Source organism: Gorilla gorilla, chromosome 12 (genome assembly GCF_029281585.2).
Source record: "Gorilla gorilla gorilla isolate KB3781 chromosome 12, NHGRI_mGorGor1-v2.1_pri, whole genome shotgun sequence".
NCBI lineage: Eukaryota > Metazoa > Chordata > Mammalia > Primates > Hominidae > Gorilla > Gorilla gorilla.
The window spans coordinates 93,656,616-93,673,928 of NC_073236.2; the positions used below are offsets into that span (position 1 = coordinate 93,656,616).

The window sequence follows — 17,313 nt, forward strand, 5'->3', positions numbered from 1 at the left end:
GCTTCAACATAAGAATCTGGGGGTTGGGGGCATGATTCAGTCCATTCACTTTCTGACTCCAGAACTGTGTTCTCCGTTTAGCCAACCAATAATAATGGAGCTTACTAGGTGTCAAAGATTGCACTCAGCACTTCTGCGAATGTTTTCTCATGTAATTTTCAAAGCAGTACAGAGAGGTTTGCATTATAATTCCCATGGAACAATGAGAAAACTGCATTTCAAACAGTTTAATTATACTACCCAGGAAAACACAACAAAGATGAGGCAGACCCAGGATTCAGCCTCATTCTTCTGACCTCAAACTCTGTGCTGTCTCCAACATACAATGTTGCTTCCCATGTAAAACTGTGACTGGCAACAAAGAGTACAGGGTGACCTGACAGTGCCAGTGATGGTGGTAGGATGTGGCAACATCTCCTTTTTGGAAAGGTTGTAAATCCAGTGGACAGTAAGAGTTTCTACTGTATAAGGTTGGTGTGATGACTAAATAAGTAACATGTGCAAAGTGTTTAGAATAGTGTCTGGCTACACAAAGGCTAAATAAGTGTTTTGCTATTATTGTTGTTGCTGCTGTTATTAAGATTCTTGTTCATTTTTGGATAAAGACTGTAGATATTGAATATTCACCACTATTTTACTTTCCTTCTCAAAATTACACACAAAGATGGAGAGAATAAGAAAAGAATGCAACACAATGTTGGAATCTTGAAAGTAAATGGATGAGTGGTAACTGAATTAGTAGATCCAAGAAAACTGAATCCTGAACCAGCAATGGGGAAGGTCAAGAGCAATCAAATTATTGCTGCAGAATTTCCATCTTCCTATCCCCAAAGCTCAGGAAATATGCAGTAACAGTTACTCTGGAGATGAGGGTGACGTGGAGCGAGATAAAAGAGAGATTTGGTTGAAAACTAGTTATAAATCCAGATTCTCTTTTCTTCTTGGCATGGCCCCTTCCCTGTCCCTAGAGGTTTATTCTCTGGAGAAGTGAAACAGGATCTCTAGACTAAGCATGGAGTGGGGGTAGGTGGGCATGAGGGTATAGTACTGAACACAGGAGAATTAAATAAACATGTGTATTCTGGAAGCCGGGTCCTCTAATCTGGCTTCACTTCGTTCCTGCGGTGCTGGCCACCAGGCTGTCTCCCTTTAGGCAGGACTCTGGGAGTAATCGAAGCACTCCAAGAGGAAAGGCCTAAAAATAGTGATAGTCTGAGGTTCCCCAACAAAGTGGGCCACCCAGATTAGTCTACAGTGAACCCCAAGTTGACTAGTCCAATATCTGAATGATAGTTCCAGAAAAACAGAAGAGAAAGAATCATTAAAGAAATAAGTAATATATTTTCTAGAACTGAAGGGCTTAATTTTCTAAATTGAAGAGATCTATCCCGGGTGAGTGCAATAGATGAAAACAGACCTATATCGCATCATTCAATAATTTTAGAATAATGGAGACAAAGCTTTAACACACTTCTGGAAAAGAGAAATCGATTCATACAAATGATTGAGAATTCAATTGACTTCAGACTTCTGCACAGCAGCACTGAGAGCTGGAAGACAATGGAATGATACCTTAAAATTGAGTGAAAATGCTTTTTTTTTTTTTAACTTCAACTTTTATTTTAAGTTCTGAGTTCTTATGCAGGATGTGCATGTTTGTTATACAGGTAAATGCATGCCATGGTGGTCTGCTGTACAGATCATCCCATCACCTAGGTATTAAGCCCAGCATCCATTAGCTATTCTTTCTAATGCTCTCCCTGTCCCCACCCTCCCAACCCCATCCCCGACAGACCCCAGTGTGTGTAGTTCCCCACCATGTGTCCATGTGTTCTCATCGTTCAGCTCCCACTTGTAGGTGAGAACATGCAGTGTTTGCTTTTCTGTTCCTGTGTTAGTTTGCTGAGGATAACGGCTTCCAGCTCCACCCATGTCCCTGCAAAGGACATGATCTCATCTGAAGATTCTTTTTAATCTAAAATTCTATGCCCAAACTCTTTATCAAGTCTGAGAGTAAAATAAAGATGATTTTAGATATAAAAGGAAAGTCTCAATATTTCACTTCCTATATATTTGTTCTCAGAAATCTACTAAAGGTGCTTCACCAAATTGATGCAGTATACAAAGAAAGAGGAAGGCAGGGGATACTGGAGCCAGGAGCTTCACAGGATAGTGGGAAAAGGAAGCCTAGGATGAAAGTGAAGTGGGATCCCAGGGTGACAGCTTTGCAGCAGGCACACAGGGCAGAAGGTAACCATTTAGACTGGAATAGTTTACAAGGCTTGGCGAAGAATGTATCCAAGAATATGAAATTGATAGAACACTGATTATAACTAAACATGCTAAAAGGAGATATGGACAGTTTGTAGAGAGTTTGTGGTTGAATCAATAATAATTACATAGAAAACAAAGAGATATTTATTAACTCCAGGGAAAATAAACAAAAAAAATGCATTGGGAAGGAAAAGTAACTATAGCATACCACATAACTGAATTCCAAATGGTATTTCACAGTTATAATAATGTATACTATATATTCATTTAACCAAAATTACAGTAAACCATATTGAGAGGATGGGAGGTTGGGAAGGGTGTGCATATATGATAGGGCTGTGGAGGTGGGTAGTGGGTGAGAAACAGAACTAAATCCTCATTTTCCACTGTGGTAAGTCACTAGATAATGTGTAAAATAATTGTTTTTAAAATAACAATAAGGCTAGGTGCCGTGGTTCATGCCTGTGTAATCCCAGCAATTTGGGAGGCTGAGGTGAGAGGATTGCTCAAACCCAGGAGTTCCAGGTTGCAGTGAGCTATCATTGTAACACTGCATGGCAGCCTGGACAACAGAGCAAGACCCTATCTCAAAAAAAAAAAAAGTACAATAAGATAATGTTATTTCTAAATACAGAGGTACATACCAAAAGACCCAGCTGCGAGTTGAATGTGGTTGCTTCTTTGGAAGGGGAAATTGAGGGAAGGGAAGGCAAAAAAAACCCTGCTTTTTTATTAACCAAAACACCATGTAGAACTAATTCATCTGTATGTTTATCTTTGACTGAAGTAACATCTAAACTTTATACTACCTCATTGTGTAAACTCGGGTGAGTTATTCCACAATTTTGGTTTCCAAGTTCTGCATCTATAAAATGAAGGAGATGGATTATGCAGTCTCCAAGGCCCTCCCTGATTTAACTCATCATTTCTGCCATGGTAGCTGATTTCCTTCCATTAGAGACTCGGCCCTTAGATCCTTAGGAGTTTTATGTCAAAATATCATTTTCTATAATGGATGGGGTAACGCTGACAGCTAAGAACGATGCTCTCTGGGGAAAACGATCCCCAAGTACCCTCAGTGACTTTCTAAAGGTCAGGTCCTAGAAGACTCAAAGGCAAAAAGAGATGCCCCTACCTTCTCCTCCCTTTCTTTGTATTAGAGCTTTAAATAACTTGATAATGTATTAAAAGAGGATGAGACTACACATTAGACCTTCCAGTTATTAACTCAGGTTTAACTAAAGACCTTCATTCAATTCAGGAAATCCCTAACTGTGTGCCTATGGCAGGATATGATTCCAGAGATTAAGGCACGCACTTTCCCCTCTGACTAGCAGGATGGCAGAATTAAAATTTACATCACAACTTCGTATGCATTTTCCATACGGAGGCCTGGTTTGGAGGGCACAGCTAGAGACCTCAGTACAACCCCAGCTTCTTCTAGGAAAGCCCCTCCTAAGCCTCTCCTTTGGGCTTTGTTCCCCGGCTCTGGAGAGAACAAGATAGTTAAGACAGATTTATAAGGCGCACTGAGGTTCTGACTGGATTTTTGTTCCTAGCTCTTGATTCTTATCTGACTTTTTGTAAACATCATGGTCAACAAGGAAAGCCCTTTCTAAGTACCTCCTGAGTACAGAAGAATCTAGGCTTGGCCAAGGCAGAGGCACTTCCTTTCTCCTTGTCTCCCCTCTGCCCAATTCTGGCACCGGGCACACGACAGGCACTAAGGGAAGACTGACTCTCAGGGAATGATGATAAGGGCTCGTTAGAGATCAAAAGGCTTGGAGAATCTAAGGAGGGAGAGTTTATAACTTACATCTTTCTCTGCTGGTGGATAAAGACCAAATTTTAATGCTCAAAATGACAAATGTTAATTATTCTTGATATGTGACATAAATAAGACGCTCTGTCATTTCCCACTGGCTTTCATATCCTCTATCACAGTCTGACTTCCAGCAATCACTCTCAGCTACCTTTTGAAAGAGACAAGGCAGGTACTATCTAAACTTCACAAGTGGAGACCAGTCACAAAGAGGTTTTGAAAGTTGCTCAAGAAGATTTCTCAGAAAGTTCTCTAGAAACTGTTAAACTGTTTACCCCTGGGTAGTTATGAGTTTGATGAAGAAAAATGGACTTTACACCTTTCTTCACTGCTTAGATTTTTATTTTTCCTATGACTACTACTTTATCATTTCAAAAAAGAAAGAGTTCAATTTTATCAGAAGGGAAGAATGAAGAAAAAAGGACAAGAAATAATTCATTTCTCTAAAGTGATTTCAGGCATTCCTTTTGGAGACTGGGATGGATAAGAAATCTCTAATGTTCTTTCACTGTACATTAGTAATGTAAATTCGAGGTATGTGACTGGCTAACATTTACTGAGAACTTACTCTGTGGCAGGTGGTATTTATTTAAAATTACTTAGACCTATTCACTCATGAAATCCCTACAACTTTGTGAGACAGGTATAACTATCATCCCCATTTTATTGATGAGGATGCAGGCAGAAAACATGGGGACACTTGGTCAGGGCTATGGAATCTACGTCTTTCTCCACCCTCTGCTGCACAGCGCTCCTGGCTTCTGGATTACAAAAGAATAAAAAGATAGCTTCCTGGCTGCCAAGCCTTCAGCTCCATTCCCAGGCCCCCCTACTCCCCTCACTGTCTGAGGCATCATCACAAAATTTCTCCTTCATGACATGTGGACAGAGGGAGTATTCTCTGAAAGTCAGCTGCTGCCGTTGAGCAGCTCGGAGACTAACATGCATAAGCACTGAGCAGCATGTTGAGGAGGAGGAACTTCCCTGAATCAACCTTGGACGGAAGGCCCACCCTTCAAAAACCTCCCACAGTGTCTACAAGTGTATGGGGAGGGCGGGTGGTTAAATGCCATAATTAGGAAAAGTGGAAACAGGTGATCTAATGCATTCTTCTACTACAGCACAAGGGACAGGAACCCCCACCCACCCCTCCCCCTGCTTCCCCCACCCCGTGTCCAACAGGGGACACAGAGACAGCACCCTCTGCTGTCTAGGGGGAAAAGAAACCAGAGGAAAAGGAGATTGTGTCTATCTGGGCTCTCTTTCAAGTGTGAGCCAGAGAAATGACTTCTCTTACTTCTTGGACATGAACCAATTAGCTGCTAATTAGTTTGTATATCAATTCCAACAGGAAGGCTGGAAAATTCTATCTCAACTTAAGCAATGACACTTGTCCTCCTAAATTTGGTCTTGCCTGTCTCCCACATAAATTCCCTGTATCACATAAAACATGGTCTCTGCCTGGATCAGAATGGCCAGAAGCAAACAGGCAGAAACACATATGTACAGCTTCTCCATCAACCTCATATAGACTTCCCCACAGAGCCCTTCACAGAGCCTTTTGCAGCTTGATACAAAGGCAGCATGGGAAACACAGACCACAGGGTCCTCATAAATCCATAAAATAAAAGATAAGAGGAAATGGGGTGTTTTCTAGGGTCACAGAAAAAAATATGTTGTACACTAGAAATGCTTCAAACAAAGACTGGAGAAATATATACCTGTGAGGTAGCAATCCACTGGATTAGAAGACTCTGGGGCAGTAGAGACTAGAGGAACAAATATTTATTGATCATCTACTGCCAGTAGGGTGCTGTCTTAGATCAACTAAGTAAGCACTCTCAGGTGGAGTTCTCAATCACAGAAGAGGTATCATAAGTAAAAACCCAAGGTTGGCAGAGGGAACAAGCAAAATGCACAATAAAGAGACTGTCATGTTGCTCAGGGAGGCATGATCCCACTAGGGGAGGGAGTCAGGGGAGGCCGCTCACAGCTGGAGTGCTTGATGAGGTCCTGAGGATGAAATTCTCTTGAGCTATGGTCCCCCAATCACCTAGAGAACACTTTTTTTAAAATACAAATTCCTGAACTCCATATATCAGATCTATTGAATCAATAGCTCCAGGAGGATTACTCTGGAATCTGTGTTTATGACTATTATGGCAAAACATACATAAAAGTAGACAGAATAGTGAACTCCAAGTGCCCATCATCCATCTCCAGCAATCACCTACTCATGACCGTTCTGTTTTCACCCATACCCTTACCTATTTCCCCTCCCCCAGTATTATAGGATCTGTATTTTTTTAAACCAGAGACCCTGAGGCAATCAGATCTTGGATGCGAACTGGGAACCACTGATGCAGACACAGATTAGGAGCAAGGGAATCCTAGGGACAATGGGGGCAAAGTCTCAGAGAAGTGAGAGGGAATGGTATTTGGGGGATAATGGCAAGTAATTTGGAGTGCCTAAAGGGTGGCAATAGGGATAAGGGCCAAAAGGTCATCATGGCCATCGGGGCCCTGTTAACAGTAGGGTGTCTTTGTGAGAAGCATAAAACTCCATCTCCTCTGGGCAGAAAAGCATCTCTTGGTGAGGGCTGAAGCTCCCCATGCAAGTGGAGAGGGGCTGGATGCCTTCCCCAACCCACGGCCTGTGCCCCTCACTTCTGCTGGGCCCAAACTACAAAGCTATGCACAGCAGCCCCGGGGCCAGGGCGTGAAGGGGTCTGGTTCCCAAAGGAGTTTGGACTTTATCTTATAAGGGCTGAAGGCTGCTAAGAAGGGGAACATGCAACAACCAGTCTGTGTTTTAGAAGAATAGTGGGCAGCAATTGAGGGGAGGTGGATGGATAGACTGGAGGGCAGAAAACCAAGAGGCAGTGAGCTAGTGAAGAGAGTAACTACTGCAAACTAGCCAGGGAAGAAGGGAGAAGGCTGGGAAGGTCCAACATTGATGGGGAGAGGTTTAACGGAAGAGATCTTGTGTGGGGCTCTGGAAGTAACGGGGAGCTAGATATAGAGGAATGCTGGATATACAGATGTGAAGAGTCATTGGCATGTAGAAGCTGTCTGAAGCCATGGGAAGGGTGAAATTGCCCAGCATGTAGAATAAGAATGAGGAGGGAGGAAGGCCCTGGGGAAAACCAGCATTTAGAGGATGAAGGAGCCAGCCACTGTGATAAGAATGGTTAGGACAATGGGAAGGGAAGTGGGGAGAAGAGAATGGCTCATAGAAGCCAACAGGGCAAAAGTGGTCACAGGTTGGTGAGAGGAAGGCATTCATTTAGGGAAGCAGAAATGTCTAAGGGAAGGTCAAGTTTTGGAGTATCTAAAATGATTAGTGAAGGAGTTTAGAGTTGGACTTGAAAAGGCAGGGTACCAAGTGTCATGGTGTACAGCATGAGTTGGTGTGTCAGTTATACCTCCTATGTCTGTCATTTACCAAGTATGGCTTTGGACACATTCCTTAAATTGAGTGTCTGTATCCCTGCAATAAAATGTTGGTGATTGTACTCACTGTATTAGAGATGGGGAAGACATCTCAAGAAATGGCGTTTTTCTTCTTGTCCTTGGCACCTAACAATGCACAGCCTTGAAGTACGTGCATTGTATCCAACTCCTGCATCTCTAAGTAGCTTGTAAATTGCTTTGAGGATAGGGATTAAGGCCATTCAGACCATTAACTGAAGTCAATGGTTGATATTCATTATGCACAAATCAAGAAGAGCATGTGGATTAAGAATAAAGGAAGATTGAAGGTTTAATAAAAAGAAGAAATGGCCCTTTGAGTTTGAAACTTAGTGAAGGATCCATATAGATGTCTAATCCTACCACAAGGTGAACAGGGGCAGGTGCAGCAATGAAAGTCTCAAATTGCAATTTCTTCACAAAGGAAAGTGTGAGGGACGGAGGGACTCACTCTGGCTGATGGGGCCAGGCAGGCAGTGCTACATGGGGTTTTGGGGCTGGACAGAGGAGGTGAAAATGAGGGCAGAAGCACAGCAAAGTTGGAAATTGGCAGGTGACTTTGAGAAAAGCTAAGAACCTTTGTGGGTGCGAAACAAGGGGTGTGGGAAGTGAGGAGAGAAAGGTATATGAAGCTGTAGCAGACACAGCCTAAAGTGACCCCCAACTCATGCTCTGGTATAATCCCATAGTCTTTTGCCCTTGAGTAAGGTGGAGCCTGTGACTTACCTCTAATCAACAGAATATGGCAAAGCTGATGTGATATCACTACTGAGGTTATGTGACATTATATGGCAATGGGATTTTGCAGATATAATTAAGGATCCTAATCATCTGACTTTGAGTTAATCAAAAGGGACATTATCTTGGGTGAGCCTGATTAGGGCCATTGAAAAGAAGGCCCAGACCTTCCCTGAAGTTAGAGACTTACGGCAGAAAAGACTTGCTCTCCTGCTGGCCTTGAAGGAGCAAGCCACATAAGTACTAAAGCTGCAAGGAAAAAAATTCTACCCACAAACACATGAGCTTGAAAGATGAGCCCAAACTTCAGAAGAGAATGCAGCCCGACTGATTCCTCAATCACAGCTTCGTGATACACTGACCAGGGCATGTAGGTAAGTCATGCCTGGACTCCTGACCCAATGGAAACTGTGAGATAATGGATGGATGCTATTTGACACCATTACGTTTGTGGTCATTGGATATGCAGCAATAGAAAACAAATGGGTGGATTCCCATGGCAGAGGGCCATGAATGGCAGGCTAGGAAGTATGGACTTTATTACATGGGCTCTAGGAAATCACTGACTAAAGAAGCTAAGAGATGGCAGAAGGAAAGGAAGCCTGGACTGGGGTTGACCAGAATGCCTTGAAGAACATCTGGCCAGGGCACTGCTCCCAGGAGCAGGTCAGTAACATTCACACATTCAAGGGTTAGGACCTGGATATCTTTTAGAGGAGGACTGTTCAACCTACCACAGACATAAAGGCAACTGAAGCCCCAAAAGGGCAGAGACTTGTCCAATGCCACACTTCGAGTTGGCAACAAAAATGAAAGATCCAGGTCTCCTTTCTGTCCATTTAGGCTTCTTCCACTAGACCAAGATGATGTCCATACTTGGTTTCACCAAGTTCTAGGTGAAACGAAGCCAGCTACTCCTCTACCCAATTAAAAAAAAAAAAAAGAATAGAATAAAATAAAATAAAATAAAAAAAAGAGGAAGCAAAGATCAAGTGAAGAAATTAACAGCCATTGAGAAAACCTTAAGGAACTTGAGTGTCCTTGTTGCTAATTATAAATATTTACTCCTCCCAGAATTCCTGACCTCACAGAAGAGCCTTCGTAGTTTTGTTCTCTTTATGGAAAATCGTGTGCGCGTGCATGTGTGTGTGGACGTGCGTGTGTTTCTTGGAAGGGGAATGGGCAGTAATAAAGGATTGGATGATCTGCAAAAAGTAACTTCCTGTTGGATATTGTCTAGTTCCCATTCCTTGTTCCCCACCCAAGATCATAAACCCCCAGTCCCTCAAGCAACTCCTCCTTCCCTGATTCTATCTGCTGGAGAAAACTAAGCCAAACAAACTCAGGAAGTGGCAAGAGACTAGGAAGGGGAGGAAGTTCATGGCACAGAAGAAAAACGTAAAGAGAATGCCCTGATGTTCAAGGAAGAGGGTGGAGGAGAGAGAGAAAAACGAAGGTCACACCAAGGTCACCTGGCACCAAGCCTTTAAAATGTCATGCTTGAGCTTTAAATCAAAACTGGCACAAACAGTGGGTCAAATCTCCCAGGGCCATTCAAATACTAACATTCACAGGAATAAACAGCCCCCAAAAAAGTCTTCTGTAAGCAAATTGGAACAAACAACTAATCTAAAGCAGGTTGCTAAGAGACGAGTGGGCAGGAGCTGAAGTCAGTTCAAGTGTCTGAAGCATCCTTTATTTTCTTCACTTTCAGGAAAGAGGAGGAGAGAAGAGGCTACCTGTAGATGACTCCATGCTGGTGGAGGAACATGAGGGCCGATGTGACCTCTGCAGCATAGAACCGTGAACGAGGCTCGTCGAATTTTCGGGAGCGCTGAATCTGAAACATGAGGTCTCCACCATTTACATATTCCATGACGAAAAAGAGGCGGTCCTGAAAGGAGAGAAGAAAATGCCATTTGGGTCATTTGATTGCAGCTGCCCACACAGGCCAGCTTAGTGTGAGCTCAGTGTAAGGTTACCAAGACTCAAGGGGGAAGAAGCCTCAAAGGTGGGTGAATCCTGGTAGCACCTGATCCAGAAAGAAGACAAACAAATAAAGCACACAGATTAGGGTATGAAGCATAATTTTACTTTTTCTCTGTCTTCCTTCGGTGGGCATCACCTCGGTCTAGTGGAAGAAGCCTAAATGGACAGAGAGGAGACCTGGATCTTTGATTTTTGTTGTCATCTGGAAGTGTGATCTTGGACAAGTCTCTGCCCTTTTGGGGCTCCAGTTGTCTTTATATGTGTGGTAGGTTGAACAATCCTCCTCTAAAAGATATCCAGGTCCTACCCTTGAATGTGTGAATGTTACCTTATATGGCTAAAAAAAAAAAAAAAAAAAAAGGATTTTGCAGATGTAATTAAGTGAAGGATCCTGAGATGGGGAGGTTATCCTGGATTACCAGCGTGGGTCTTAAATACAATCATAAGTGTCCTTATAAGAGGCAGGTAGAGGGAGACCTGAGTCAGGGAGGAGGAGGCCAAGTGGCCACAGAGGCAGAGATTGGAGTGAAGCAGTCACAAGCCAAAGGATGCAGACAGCCCCAGAAGCTGGAAGAGGCAAGGAGCAGAACGTCTGGAGGGAGAACAGCCTAGCCAGCACCTTCATGTAGGCCCAGTGATGCTAGACTCTTGGCTTCCAGAACTGCGAGAGAATACATTTCTATTGTTTTAAGGCACCAAGTTAGCAGTAATTTGTTGAGGCAGTCCCAGGAGACCAATAGATTGCAATGTGGAATCATAAGACTGTGAACCCCCATGCACTGTGAGGGCCACTTTTTACTCTGGAGGATATTCCTTCCAGGATCCCCTACGGTTTCCTCCTGCACGGCAGCCCTCAGAACGGCCAAACCACAGTCACACCTTATTGTAGGTGGCCCCCTCTTACCTGCAATCCATGATAATGTGGGGAGAGGATGGACTGACATTCTCTTTGCACCGTTTCTTGACTATTATATTCTAAGCTCCTAGGGTGCTAAGCTGCTAGGTGAGGGCAAATAATTATAAGCCATTGCTGTCCTGGGGAGCCTACAATCCAGGGGTGGAGATGGGAAATGGACAAAATGATAAAAAAACAAAATAAGAGTCGAATGCATGAAAGACACCAGGTGCTAAAAAGATTCAGAGAAAAAGGAGCTCTCTGACTTGGGAGGCCATGGAGGATTTTAGATGCAGCTAGGCCTGGAGAGAAAAAGAAGGTCGGGGGTGGCAGGAACCAATGCCAGGACATGGGAACAGAGTGAGCAAGTTTAGGGGACAGTAAACTGACCAGATCAGTTGTAGAGGAAGGTTAGCGAAGTAAACGGTGAGGTTTAAGAGGCCAGAGAGGCAGAGCACATTCTTTTTTTTTTTTTTTTTTTGAGATGGAGTCTCGCTCTGTTGCTAGGCTGGAGTGCAGTGGTGCAATCTCAGCTCACTGCAACTTCTGACTCCCTGGTTCAAGCAATTCTCCTGCCTCAGACTCCTGAGTAGCTGGGATTACAGACACACACCACCATGCCCAGTTAAGTTTTGTATTTTTAGTAGAGATGGTGTTTCACCATGTTGGCCATGATGGTCTTGATCTCCTGACCTCGTGATCCACCCGCCTTGGCCTCCCAAAGTGCTGGGATTACAGGCATGAGCCACCGTGCCCGGCTCACATTTTTAACACATAGGTATAGTCTAAGTGAAGCTTCCAGGAGGATGTTAGCCTATTATTTTCCATTAGGTCTCAGTAACATTTACCAATGAGCTTCTTTATTTACAAAGCATATCTATCTTACTATTGACATCTCTTTGAAAATAAAGTCCATAGTTAAGAATTGTTACTAATTCAAACTACCTTCACCCCCACTCCAGTCTCCAGAATTATTCCATCTTTACCAGTATTCACAAAGGGCCTAAGTCCAGCTTTTCTTCCATTTACTTTGCCCTTCGCCTTCAAAGCCTACCTCGTTTTCTCCCCAGAGTACAATTTTGTAATCAGAAGTACATGGGCTGCCTTGCCCACTGTTTATTCAATCATCCATTCTCCATTCAAATCCTCATTTCAAAAATTAAATGCTCTGGCCAACCCCAGACCATTGGAATCAGAATTTCTGAGGGTGGGGGCCTGGCCTTAGTAATTGTGAAAGCTCCTCAGGTGATTCCCATGTGCGGCCAGGGTTGAGAAGCACTGACTCTCCTCCATCTGGTTTCTGCCTAGGTATCTTGCATCTGTGCAATATAAGGATTATACATTATTTTGGTCTCCTTTTTGTCATTTCAAGGATTCCTTCCAAGAACAAAGACTCTTAAACTTGTGCATTAGAATCACATGGAAGCTTGTTAGGACATGGATTCCTGAGCCCCCCAACTCAGATATCTGGTTCAGAAGATCTGGGGCGGAGTCTGAAAATCTGAATCCTCTAACAAGTTTCCGGGCAATGCTGGCAGGCCAGAGACAACACTCTGACAGCCTCTGCCCTGCAGCACCAGGATAAGCCTTTCACATGGGAAGTACAGCTGGATCATTCACTGAACACTGAACCACACCACCTGAAACAGCCACTGAAGTGCCCATTCCACAGTCACCAGCCCTGGACTTGGACTTTAGCAACAATGGAGTATTTCCTTGACTGTGTTTAGGAGAATCCAAATCTCTGAAGGGGAAAAATCTCCCCTCCCCATCATCCTCCCTGGATGCTTTTTATTCTACCAACACTGGACAAGTTTTTAAGAGTAGGGGCTGTGGGATGAGAAAAAGAGGCCTTCCCATATCGGTTTTATCACTCACTGGCTGCAAGTGACTCAGGCAAATGCCTTTGGCTCTCTGTGCTCAGTTTTCTGATCTGTAAAAATGAGGATGGGCCGGGCGTAGTGGCTCATGCCTGTAATCCCAGAACTTTGGGAGACTGAGGTAGGCAGATCACTTGAGGCCAGGAGATCGAGATCAACCTGGCCAACATGGCGAAACCCTGTCTATACAAAAAATACAAAATTAGCTGGGCATGGTGGCGCATGCCTGTAATCCCAGCTACTCAGGAGGCTGAGGCATGAAAGAGAATCATTTGAGCTCGGGAGGTGGAAGTTGCAGTGAGCTGAGATTGTGCCACTGCACTCCAGCCTGGGTGACAGAGAGAAACTCCGTCTCAGAAAAAAGTCAGGATGATGGAGTAATAGAAGCTGCCTTACAGAATTCTCATGAAGGTTAAATTATATGTTAAAATGCCTGTCTCAAAATGAAGATTGGCTATGACTGTTGCTATAGATGGTATTCCAGCAGTTATTATCGTAAGTCTTCATTTTCTTTGACCTCTCTGCAGCTTTCTTCCCTGACCACATCCTCTTTCAACACACACTTGTTTCCCTTGGCTTTCAGGCTTCCCCCTAAATTTCTGGCAGGGTTTTCCCTGCCTCTCTCATGGGCTTCGCCTCTTCCCAGCTGTTAAGTGTTGGAATCTCACGAGGCTGGGCTCCAGATGCTCCCCATCCTCACTGAGTGCTTGCTGAGGATCTCCTCCACGCCCAGTTTCCAAGGCACCTCTATGCAGATGACTCACAAGCTCCGGACCACTCACCCAACTGTGGTTCTGACATCTCCATCCAGATGCCCCAAAGGCACTCAAGCCCAACATGTCCAAAATTGACTTCACGATCTACCCCAATGAACTAGTTCTCTAGGTCTCGGGGCAAAGCTTCACCCTTCAGAAACCTTAGTCATTTAATACCTCTCTCTCCCTCAGCCCTCACCAAGTCCTGTCATATTTACTTATCGTATCTTTGCATTTTGTGCCTTTTTCCCTGTATACTTGTCCATTTCTCTCTCTCTCTACCACCATCATGCCCACCATTATGGCCCAAGCAACTATCATCCCTTGTCTAGATTCTTGCAGATGCCTTGCTGCTGATGCTCCCCACATTTACTGCAAACGCTGGTCATGCTCCAGGTAGAGGGACCTTGCCGAAACAGAAATCTGCTTGTAACCCACCCCCCTTCCTCCTCTAAGTCCACTGCTTAGTTTTTTTGAGAGTCTTGCTCTGTCACCCAGGCTGGAGTGTAATGGTGTGATCTTGGCTCACTGCAACCTCGCCTCCCAGGTTCAAGTGATTCTCCTGCCTCAGCCTCCTGAGTAGCTGGGAGTAAAGGCAAATGCCACCATGCCCAGCTATTTTTTGTATTTTTAGTAGAGATGGGGTTTTGCCATGCTGCCCAGGCTGGTCTCAAACTCCTGACTTCAAGTGATCCACTCACCTTGGCCTCCCAAAATGCTGGGATTACAGGCATGAGCCACCGTGCCCAGCCTCTATAGCTTGATTCTATTAAAGTTTCCCTGTTACTCTAGGAATAAATGGAAAACTCTCTAATATGCTTCAAAGTCTGTGTGATCTTCTCAGTCTTCTCCTTTCCAGCTGTCGCTTGTTCCCTCTGCCCCAGGGCTTTACTCACACTGTTCTTTCTGCCTGGAACGTTTTCTTCTCTCCCCTCCTCACCCTTCAGACCTCAGCACAACCATCTTTTCTCCCAGGAAGCTGCCCCTGACTTCTCTGACAAGGTCAGATCCCCCTATGACGTGCTACAGTCTCTGTTGTAGCATTCAGCACAGCCAAGGTTTTATTTGTGTAATTAATTTATAACTTTCTCCCCTCCTCCCCGTAGTCTGTGTGCTTCATGAGGGCAGGAACTGTTGGTAACTCTGGCTTGCTGTTTTTTAAGGGAATTGAACTAACCTGAAAGAGAAGTTGTTATAATCTCTTTTAAAAGCAAACACCATGTGAATAGAAGAACAAAAAAGGTTAGGGGGCTATAAGAAGCAAAGAGTGATCTAAATATTTATATCTGCAGGCCAGGTGTGGTGGCTCATGCCTGTGATCCCAGCACTTTGGAAGGCTGAGGTGGGAGGATGGCTTGAGGCCTAAACAACATACCAAGACCCTGTCTATACAAAAAAATTAAAAAGTTAGCCAGGCATCGTGGTGCACGCCTGTAGTTCCAGCTACTTGGGAGGCTGAGCTGGGAGGGTTGCTTGAGCCCAGGAGGTGAAGGCTTCAGTGAGTCGTGATCACACCACTGTGCTCTAGCCTGGGCAACACGGTGAAACCCTGCCTCTAAAAATGTGTGTGTGTGTGTGTGTGTGTGTGTGTGTGTGTGTGTGTGTGTGTATGCATAACTGCAAATTCTTACTGCTTAGTTAAGTTAGCTAGTTAAGTCAGCCTGCTGCTGTGAGCCTGTGTCTGCAGAACCTGGAGCTGGGTGCCCACTCTCACCATTTCAGAGGGTCTGTCTATATCAACACCCCAGTATTTGGTTATGGACTTGAGTGGTTCTTTTGTTCTTTGGATAGTTGTCTTCACTTCCCAGTGAGATGTTCAGCTCCTTGAGGAACACACTTATTCTTCCTAGCAATCCCAAGCAATACTAGCTCCAAACTCCATACCTGAGGAGGTGCTCAAACAAAATCTGCTTATCCAACCTTCACTCCAGGGAGCACCATGAGAGGAGGAATTTTTGTTGCTTTAGTTCCTTACTGTAGTCCAGCAACTAGAACTGAGCCAGGCATATAGTGGGTTCCTATTATGTCTGTGTCAAATGCCTGAGTTCTTGAACACCCACCATGGACATGGTTCAGATTGCTAGAAACTCAAAGGTAATCCAGAGTTGGTTTCCTCACGTCATTTCTATTGTAAAACCTCATCTTGAGCTATTCTAACTTTAGCCCATTTTGAACTTTAGTTTTAACTTGTTTTCTACTCAACAAAGCTCCATGTTCATGACCCCAAAGCATGATCAACTCTTTTTTTACACATTAAGGTGTTTTAAAGCAAGGTAAAATTTTCATTTCCCCTCCCTCTACTGAGTCTGCATTGTTCCTGACCTCCAAATCTAACACATTTGAGAAGCATGTTTTGATGCAGGGTGAGAACCTCAAGTCATTCTGAGAACTGCTTAATTACATAAATGAAATCAAAAGAAAGCTGGCAAACCCAGCAGCTACTCATTAATCCCCTCTTGGCATGGGTAGAAAACAAAACAAAACAAAACATCAACTTCCTGGTAAAGTAAGCAAATACGTTTTCTGAGGTAATCAAAGATTTTAAAAGCCTTATTCCACCTCCTCCTCCCTTAATCTCACCTGAATGTCTAAAAAGTTACGGTCTTGTGATAGCAAGTAAAATAATAAAATTAGGAAAGAGATTATGTGTCATGGCCATTTAGGGTAAGAATAGTTAATAATGACCTACGGGCTGGAAGAACCACATCGTGTGTTTGAAATTCCCATTGGGCTCCATTTTCCCAGAGCGTTAATCTTTCCTGTCTTTGAAGAGAAAACTAGGCCTGCCCTGTTTGCCTTTCAAGGTGTGACGGATAGCCAGAGGCTTCCCCTCAGCAGCAGTTAGGTTTCTTTGGACACACAGATTCTCCATCACCTGTCAGCTGTTTATACGTGCAAAGATTTTATAGCTCTTACATCAATTTCACATAAATGACCAACTAAAGACCAGGCTTGGAACAGCCCATACTTGATGTGCTGGTGACAGCATGAGCAGTTTCTCCAATGTACCATATAAGGAAATTGTGGGTCCTAACTTCACACTCTGAAACATCTTCTCCCCTCCATGTCTATATCATCTAACCTATCAATTCAACAGGTCTTTCCTGGGGGCCCAGATTTTGGGTAGGTGGCTGGGGGATATAGAAGATGATATAAGCCATGGCTTATGTTTTTCAAGAGCTAGAAACTGAAGACAGGAAATCATGGAAAACAACACAAAATGCTGTATAATTATGTGCTAAACTCTCCTGTATCCAATCAGATTGTGAAGCCTATGTATCTGGATTGTATCTTAGCACCCCCTAGAGAATAATCATCGCTCATCCAGGCTTTATCACTTAGAGAAGATCATTATACAAAACAGTCCTATGGAAAGTCCTATATTTTCTTTTTTTTTTTTTTGAGACAGAGTCTTGCTCTGTCACTCAGGCTGGAGTGCAGTGGCATGATCTCAGCTCACTGCAGCCTCCACCTTCGGGTTCAAGCAAT

The 17,313-nt window shown here is 43.9% G+C and overlaps 1 protein-coding gene across 3 annotated transcripts in view; it reads right to left on the reverse strand.

Annotated features, from left to right (window-relative positions):
- Nucleotides 1-17,313, reverse strand: part of PRKCE (protein kinase C epsilon) — a 536,120-nt gene that overhangs the window by 92,188 nt on the left and 426,619 nt on the right. For all 3 annotated transcript variants that reach the window (XM_004029173.5, XM_063695905.1, XM_019021115.3), the window contains exon 11: nucleotides 10,045-10,199. In XM_004029173.5, the coding sequence (XP_004029222.1) occupies nucleotides 10,045-10,199 (155 nt within the window). The remainder of the gene's footprint in view (nucleotides 1-10,044; nucleotides 10,200-17,313) is intronic.